Source organism: Microtus pennsylvanicus, chromosome 5 (assembly GCF_037038515.1).
Source record: "Microtus pennsylvanicus isolate mMicPen1 chromosome 5, mMicPen1.hap1, whole genome shotgun sequence".
Lineage (NCBI taxonomy): Eukaryota > Metazoa > Chordata > Mammalia > Rodentia > Cricetidae > Microtus > Microtus pennsylvanicus.
In genome coordinates this window covers 114,311,116-114,320,641 of record NC_134583.1, presented here as the reverse complement: position 1 = coordinate 114,320,641, position 9,526 = coordinate 114,311,116, and the positions used below count along the sequence as shown (strand labels likewise).

The 9,526-nt window shown below is 39.5% G+C and overlaps 1 protein-coding gene across 5 annotated transcripts in view; it reads right to left on the bottom strand.

The window, feature by feature from the left end:
* Positions 1-5,877: 5,877 nt before the first annotated feature.
* The window catches only part of Kif20b (kinesin family member 20B), a 51,383-nt gene continuing 47,734 nt past the window's right edge, over positions 5,878-9,526 (bottom strand). For all 5 annotated transcript variants that reach the window (XM_075973890.1, XM_075973892.1, XM_075973891.1 and 2 more), the window contains 2 exons: positions 9,351-9,493; positions 5,878-6,108 (listed from right to left, as the gene is read on the bottom strand). In XM_075973890.1, coding sequence (XP_075830005.1) covers positions 6,031-6,108; positions 9,351-9,493 — 221 coding nt within the window. In that variant the 3' untranslated portion in view covers positions 5,878-6,030. The remainder of the gene's footprint in view (positions 6,109-9,350; positions 9,494-9,526) is intronic.

Sequence of the window (9,526 nt, the reverse complement as noted above, 5' to 3'; positions counted from 1 at the left end):
CACAGACATATATACAGGAAAGACACGCATACACATAACAAGAAATGCTAATTTTTTAAGCTAGTGAGAATTTCTAAAGGCTGGCTGTTATGGGTCAGTGTGTAATAGCACTTGCTAGGCAAGCCTGGTTCTCTGAGTTTGACTCGTGGAAGGAGAAAGTGACTCCACAACGTCATCCTGTCACGTGTACCGCGACTCACGCGCCTCTCTCCCACACACATCATGCACATCCACGTTAATTAAATGTCATCGGTTGTCTCAGTGATCAAAGCACTGCAAATGAAAACCACAGTGAAACATCTGAAACATCTTTCAGAGTATCTAAAACCAGAAAGACAACACTAACCCATGCTGAGCAAATGCCACTCTTAGGTTATTTTTAACAAAACCTCAATCATTTAATCTTTTCAACAGACTCAGGAGCCAGATGGTCAAAGTCTGCTAACTCCAAGAGGACGAGAAAGCACCCAGAGGACCTTCTTCCTCCGCTATCTCAGAAGTACCCTTCTACCATACTGTCTCTCACCAAAAACAAAACAACAACAACAAAAAACTCAATGTCCCTCCCTTTTCCTTCCTGTGTGTCTATCCATCCTCCTGATTCCGCCTTACTCTACATTTCTTTTCTTAATAATCCTATGTTCACTTCCTGTCAGCTGGTTTCTTGCTCCACATGTCTATGACCTATGGTTGACCTATGATTGACTTTATTTAATCCTGTTTACAATATTCAAGCAGAAAGCTATTGGATTAAGGTGTGTGCTAGACCCGAGCCACACAACTAGAAACAGGTTTTCCAGTAAATAAGACAATCTTAAGGGTCACAGTGTGATCAAATATCCTTCAACACTCATATTCCACTAGTGAAAATGAACTTGGTACAATCAGCCTGGGAAAGCATTTAGTGGTATTTTTAAAATTTGAGCAATGCTATGACTTAGCAATGTCAATGTCTATAGATATGCAGGGAATGTTTCTTTGGCAGCATTGTTTATAAATAGCATGATGCAAAACAATACTGTAATGAAACAAAACAGGCATAGCTCCTCAGAGAGGAGTGAAGCTCACACACGGAGTCTTACACTCATGAAGTCTGACAGGGAGTACAAGCACTAGCAGGCATTCTTGGTGTGAAATCAAGACAGAGATTATCTTCAGAAGAAAAAAAAGAGTGAAGGAGGAAGAAAGGGAGGGATCGGGCAGGGGCAAGAAATTTGTATTTTTGCTGTTTTGTACATTTTACTTTTCAAACCAACATGATACTAAGGAAAATTTATTTAAAAAGGTACTCACATTCTCACCTTAAGTAGGGCAGCTTTAAAGCTTTTAAAAGCTCTAAGCAGACAGCTTTTAGAGCTATACACCTCTAAACTGGACCTGTCACTCACTAAACGATCTACTATTTGATTTTCATCAAGTAGTCTAAGAGAGGACCCACAATAATGTATTCTTGTAACTCCAAGATGGGCCAGTGAAATGGCTTAGTGAGAAGAGCCACTTCATCCCAGGACTTATGACAAGACTTCAAGCTCCAGACCCTACAAGGGGGCAGGCAAGAAAAGCAACTCCCTAGAGCTGTCCTCAGAGAGGACAGCTATATCTACACACACACACACCACACACACACACACCACACACACACACACAGAAACACTACATGGTGATGCTGATGCTGGTCCATCACCACATTTTGAGTACCAAAGTGCTAGGGCAGAGTCTTCCAACTATGCTTTATGAAAAGTAATGTTTTGCAAATTACCAAGTACTAGCAGCCATTAAATGTTTAATGATACTTTAGTTTTTTAAAAAAAAAATACTGTTGGGCCCTTTCTTTTGCTTTTGGAGAATTTGCTCTTAAATATAAGTACCAGACACTTACGTTTAATAAGATAAATAATAAATGTACAGTATACAAGCTATATATCATGGGCACTGTCAACACACCCTCTTAATTCAGAAGATGATATCAAAATATGGCAGGAAAGACTGCTTGGTAACGAGCACAAGATGTTTGGCACTGTCCTGGATAAGCAGCACTTAGCAGCTGGCATCTCTGCCGGATTGTCAATTGCAGGGGCTGGCAAACTTTCTCCATAGGGCCAGATGGTAAACATCGTAAGCCTTGCAGACCATAGGTTTTCTATCCTAACTACTCAGTTCTGCCAGTGCATCACAAAAGCTACCACAGACAACATGTATATGACTGGGCCTAGGAGGCCTAATAGAACCCCTAGTCTACTATACAACATCAGTTAACAATATTGTAGTTTGTCTGAAATTTTCCAGGGTTTTCAGAAATTGTCCTATCTAGGTATAGTGATACAAGCCTATAATTACAGCCTTTGGGAAGCTGTTAAATGTACCTAGATTCTTTATATCATTTATTTTGCCTTTCTGTTTCAATTTCACAAGAGAACTGCCTTGTTCAACCTCAGCTCCAAACACAGGGTAACTTTCTGGCCACTCTGCTCCTTTCTATAAAGGACAAGTGTGCAGTCTTCATCTGGGATGCACAAATCGGCCTTATCAAGCAAGCAGGATTGCAAGTCTGGAGTCTGTGAATAATGAGACACCATCATCTTCTCAAGAAAGAATAATGGACACACTCTAAAGCTAACAGCACTTAGGTTTTGAACATAACTATACAACACCAAAAAATATTTTCTTGCTGGCATGGTTAAAACAAGTAATGCTAAAAACGAATCTTGAAGATTTTAGATGTGTAAATGTTTTTATATTTAAAAAGGCAACTATTGTTGAGGTTTCTGTACACACAGCTATGAGCTCAATACACGAGGAAACTAGACAGGCTTTGATCTCATTTCTAAAACAAAGAAAATGTTATTTCTAAGGTCCACGTTTAAAATTTCTTTATATTTTTTTCCAAAAAAGCAACAGTTTGGACTTCTAGATGTTCTCTTTTCCAATTTTCTCCTGATGTTTCCTATTCCAAGGGGGGAAAATCCAATCCTTACATTATAAGCTGCTCTCACTGAAGTCCAGGGATCTTTTCTAAACCATGTTCACACATGCTTCAGCATATAAAGCACCAGTGCACACCTCCTCCTCCAACCTGAGCTACAGGTGAAGCACACGTGTAAAATGAGTGTACATCACAACCCCATAAAAACGAGAAAAGCTGGAGCAGGAGAGATGATGGCTTTAAGAGCACTGGCTGCTCTTCTAGAGGACCTGGGTTCAATTCCCAGCACCCACATGGTAGCTCACATCCAGATAATCTGATACACTCTTTTGGCCTCTGAGGACACACATGTGGTGCAGATATATATGCAGGCAAAACATCTACACACATAAAATAAATTTTAAATTCACAATATAAAAAACCAAACACCTGACCTGGGTCATTATATATAGAAAGAAAAGAGGAATTTTCTTCCCTTTTTTTTCTTTCTTGTGTGTGAGTATGCTAAGAACAGACCCAGAGCCTTGTATATAAAAGTAAAGTACTAAACCTCAGAGCAACAAACACCCTCAACCACTAATTCTAGTTTTTCATTTTAAAAAGTCTCATACAATAAATTTTTATATTGTTTTCCCTCCCCAACTCCTCCCAGATTCTCCCCATCTCTCTACCCATCAAATTAAAAACACCAATAAGACAAAAAAAATACCAAAACAAAGCAAGTACACGCACATGCGAAAGGAGGGAGAGAGGGAGAAAGGGAGGGAAGGAAAGATGAAATTCATTTATTCAGGGGGCCTTCCCTGGAGTGTGGTTGAAAATTATTTTTTTATGCTTAGTCATACCACAACAGCATGTGCTCAAGTATGTCCATAGCAACATTATTTGTCATAGCCAAAACCTGGAAACAACCTAAATGCCCCTCAACTGAAGAGTGGATAAAGATGTGGTATATTTACAAAATGGAGTACTACACAGCAGAAAAAAATGACAACTTGAAATTTGAGGGCAAATGGATGGCTCTAAAGAACATCATATTGAGTGAGGTAACCCAGACCCAGAAAGACAAGAAAAGACATAAAGCAAAGAAAACCAGCCTACAATTCACAATCCCAGAGAACCTGGATAACAAAAAGAACCCTAAGAGAGACACACATGGATCTAATCTACATGGGAAGTAGAAAAAGACAGGATCTCCTGAGTAAACTGGGAGCATGGGCATCATGGAAGAGGGTAGAAAGGGAGAGGGGAGGAAGGGAAAGGAGTGGAGAAAAATATATAGTTCAAAAAACTAAAAACTATCATTTTAATGTAAAGTTTCCAATGAAATTAAAAACAAAACTGACAAGAAAAAAAAATTATTTTCCATTCCCAGCAGGTATTAATTGACATAGCTTCTTGGTTAAGGTGGAACCTTATGTCCACCTCCCTTCTTAGTGTTGGGACTGTGTCTGGTTTGAATCTACGCGGTCTCGTGTGTGCCTCAGTCTGTCAGTCCTGCTGGGTCTGAAAGCCTCTATCTCTGGGGAGTCACTCATCTCTTACACACGGATCCCTGAGCCTTGAGGAGAGGGGTTTCATAAGGACATCCCATTTAAGGTTGACAGCTCTAAAGTTTCTCACTGCATTGTCCAGTTGTGGATCTGTCTTAATTACCATCTACTTCAAGAATCTCTGCCTATATGTGAACTACACATGACGTTTTAAGTTTAGTTCACATTAGACTTTAGCAATGAGGCTTTTTTTTTTTATCACTTTGTTCTTGAATCTAAGAATATCCTTTCCCCAGGATTATTTTTTTGGTCCTCTGTATGTCCTGGTATTCTAAATTTCCTTATGTAAGTCTACAAGTTTATATCAAATAGCACTCACAATATGCTCCCACCCCCAGGTACCCTCTATCCTGCTTGAGGATCAGGATTTACGTTCCACTGCTCCAGCGCCATGCCTGCCTGCTGCCACACTCCCACCATGATCACAGACTGAAAGTCTTCATTTATAAGCTGCCTTCTTCACCATGTCTCTTGCAGCAATAGAAAAGTCTCTAAGACAAGTAAAAATGACTTAGAAACACTTCTCTTGCTATTTCAAATTTGCCATCAGTCATCTGAGACTAACTAGTCTCTGCTGCAAGTCCATCTCTGTACCCTAGCTCATCTACCCCATACTTTAATTCTACCTTGGGCACCTTTCCTAATGCTGATGGCAGCATTCTTAGTGAAGCAGCACTGCTCAACCTGAAATTAAAGGGGAATGCTGCTTTTGTTTGCTTCAGAATGTTATTTTCCTGAATCAAAAAGTATACTCGGGTTTCTTTCTGGCACTGAGTGGCTGCTGTGGCTCCTCCAGTTTCCACTTCCCCTGCTATGCCTTCACTCCACAGCCAAACAATTGTGGGTCACACCCTGACCTGGGATGGGGGCACAGGACGGGGACACTAACAGACTCCTATCTATCCAGTCGCACACCTCAACAGATGGGAGCCTACTTCTACTCCTGGACTGCACTACCATTCAGAGAACTATCCCTGTGCAAGGCTTCAGTGAGGCCCTGAAGCAATGCAAATACAACATGGGCAGGGTCCCCTGCCCTGAAGAGTCCTAGGCTCTTACTCCAACCCCTTCACCGACAGACATAAGGAGGTTGTTGGAACTGGGAGTAAAGAGGACTTAACACCCACAGACTAATGACATAAACATCCAATTAGATTACTTTAGAGCAGAGTGTGTGTGTGTGTGTGTGTGTGTGTGTGTGTGTGTGTGTGTGTGTGTTTATTCCACCTGCCACCAAGTGAAAGTCACTACCTGAGCTCAATCCCCAGGACCCACAGGGCAGGAGAGAATCAACTTCTATCGAGATCCCTGCTAGTTGCCTCTGACCTCTATATGTATTCTGTTGCAAGCACACAAACAAGCACACACAATAAAGAAAAATTTTAAAAGCCTTATAAAGTATACAGTTGATATATTTATTGCATTAAAATCATATAAAACACCAATCTATACAGAGGCATTTAACACATAATATATACAATTAACTTTTAAAACTTAAAAATTTACAATGATTGTGAATATAAAATTGACAATGAAACAGTCTCCCAAAGCGATTTATTTGGCTGTTCTTGTTCGAAGTCGTCGTTTGAGAATCTGATGATCACTTTCTTTTACTTTCTGTTCCATTAAAATCTGAAATTAAGTTTTTCAAATGTAAGTAAAAATAATTTCCTTAAGGAATACACTTATGTGCTTAATCACTGACTATAATATATACATTAGAAATTTATTTTTCATCTTCTAAATAAATACATGTAAAAGAATACAGATTTGGGTTTTTTTTTTAAGAATACAGATTTTTTTTTGGGGGGGGGGGTTTGAGACAGGGTTTCTCTGTGGCTTTGGAGCCTGTCCTGGAACTAGCTCTGTAGACCAGGCTGGTCTCGAACTCACAGAGATCCGCCTGCCTCTGCCTCCCGAGTGCTGGGATTAAAGGCGTGCGCCACCATCGCCCAGCAAGAATACAGATTTTTAAGAGATTCATTCAACATTACCTAATTCAAGAATTAAAACAACCTACAGCCTACTGAATCCAATCCAGATCTAAGCTTGAAATAATTAGCAAAATATTTGTACACAAAATGCTTCAAATCAATTTTAGGAAATCACCATTTACAGCAATAAGGGTCTAACGTGAGAGGGAAGCACACTGTGCTCTAACTCAGCAGAGACACAGGTATCTGTAGACACAGGTATCTTTCTTCAGCCAAGAGGAGAAACCATACACTGCTCAGCTGGTGACATGTAACAGTACATGAAACAGCATGTTCTAACTGACCTGAATTCGTTCCAGCTGCCTTATAATATCAGCCTTAGGTTAGTTAACTGCTATTGTGAAAACCAGTCTCTCTTCTTTCTCTTGGCCACTCTGTTAACATCCTTTAATTCTGTCTCTACTTACACTTTCATCCACTGAGAAAATGAGGACAATGAATCAGAGTGATAACAACCTCCTTTTCTTAAAAAAGCCTAAAGGGTTGTGCTGGCGCACACCTTTAATCCCGGATTTGGGAGGCAGTGGCAGGCGAATCTCTTGTGAATTCAAGACCAGCCTGGTCTATAAGAGCTAGCTCCAGGACAGGCTCCAAAGCTACAGAGAGATCCTGTCTCGAAAAAACAAGGGGGAAAAAAAGAGCCTAAACGAAGCCAGAGATGTGTGCACACACACCAATGATCCCAGCCAGGCATGTGAGCACCCACCAATGAGCCCAGCAACAGGGAGGTTGAGGCAAAAGGAATACTAAAAGTTTGAGGTCATCCTGGACTGCATAGTAAGAACGTTTCTCAAAAGTACAAAGAGGACTAGAGAGCCAGCTCAATGATTAAAAACATGAGCTGCGCTCACTATCCTCTAGCTTCAGGGGTTCCAGTGTTCTCTTCTGGCACCCAAGGGTAGTGCACACATGATGCATATCCATACATATAGACAAAATACTCATACACATTAAATACAAATAAATCTTAAGAAAAGAAAAACCTAGAAGGCTTATAGAGAAAAAGGTGAGAGAAAATGGTGAAATATCAGTTTTGTATTTCTAAAAAAGTACATGGGCTCAGATTTATACAACTCTTGTAATAATAAGAACACAAGAAAGAAAGCTCTTAGAAGTAAATAAATTATTAATTGTGGTATATCTATTGATGGAAATATATTACTCTGTTGAAACTTCAAATGCCACTACATGATATATGTGTGTGCGCACACGCGTGCATGCGCATGCATGTGCGTGTATACCTATTATCATGGTATTTATATTTAATTACTATAAGGCTAATATAAACCTGAGACCAAAAGTATAGCATCTGTCTTAAGAGAGTTACAGAAAGAAATTAAAATCATGTGTTGAATGGCACAACCATATCTGATAGGAATAGCAAGTCACAAAGCCAGCACACCTGCTTCACAAAGAGCAAGCAAAGCTAAGCCACATAATGTCCAGCGTGTTTTGGTTTTGACCTCCACCTACTGCATACTTAAGGGACTTTTAATATTTGTACAATTTGGAGATATTGGATTAATGGAAATTTTCTTATGAATCATTTATGCCTTCTCCCAGTAGTACTTCTTCTAAGCTTCTCCAGGAGAGTCCTAAGCATATACTACCCCTGCCACTTTTATAGATATCCTTATATACTTGAAGGTCTTCCTTACACCCTAGAGGCTGTGACGCACATAGAGAAGCCAGAGGTCTCTTTACAAGGCTCTGAGATATTCTTGAAACATCTGTCCCTGTACTTAATCAGGAACAAGACAATCAAAATAAAGTAAACTTTAAAAGGTCATGAAGGGTTGGCCACTGATCAGATTGCAAGCATCTTCCCACTATATATCCAGGCCATTATGTGGCATATAGAGCAACAAAATTAGATTAGCTTAAGTTACCTTGTCCTACACAGAGACTTATTATATTGATGAGCAAAGAATGAGAATCAAGAATTCCCTTTCTTAGAAAAGTTAGCACATGTAGAGCCACTGTGATGTCACATGAACAAACAACAGAATGACAGGATTACATATATAAGCAAATTCTATAAATAAATGAAGTGCAAACACTGTATTGCACCAGAATTTATAAACTTCAGCAGTTTGGGGCTAAGGACTTTTCTTGGGCAATCTGCCTGGGCTGGCTTGGAGATTTGTTCTGGTCTGGCATCCTTGTAGTCACAAAAGATACTAGCCTGAGAACAAGTTGTCATATGCCTCCAGATTCTTGAAATTTGAGTTATGGGGTTAACGCAAAAAATGGTTATAAAAGATAACTTTATCAATGATAATTAAACTTGAGGGAAAATGGTTGGAAAAGATAACTCTGCTCTGTCACAGTTTATCAATAATGACTAAAAGATATGCAAGAGGAAGTAAAACACATGTCTCAAAATAAAAATGATACGATCTATGTTTTGGAATAACATGAATCTATCCCTGCATGCTGAATTCTGTATAACTAAATAAACATCTGGCTGCTAGTCAGGCAGGCAGCAGCATTCTCCAGACCACGCTGCCCAACTCACTTCTTCCCTCACCAACACTTTTCTTCTTCTCAGGACCTGTCAACTGCTGCGGCTGCCCCCAGAGCTGGAGAGATGGTTCAAAGGTTAAGAGCACTGCTGCTCTTTCACAGGGCCTGGGTTAGATTCCCAGCACCCACATGAGAGCTCACAAACACCAGGGACTCCAGTTTCACAGGATCCAGCACCCTCTTTATAACTTCCATAGGTACCAGGCATGCATGTGGTGCATAAACGTAATCAAAACACCCATACATGTTAAAAATAAAATGATTTTAAAAAATTATAATCATAAAATTCAAGGTTACAAATACTTTAGAATTAAAAAAAAGTTTTATACTGATGAAAACTAAATAGTAGCTTACCACTTGTCCAGATATGTTGATGGGAGATGAAATCTCATTTCTGAATAATTTCCGTTTGCCTTTTTTTGGCTGAGACACATTTTCTTTACTTACTTCTACAGTTGAGAGCTTTGGAGAACTCATTGTTTCAATTATCTTTTTTGCTGTAAGTAAAAATGTTAATTCTTGTGTTAATT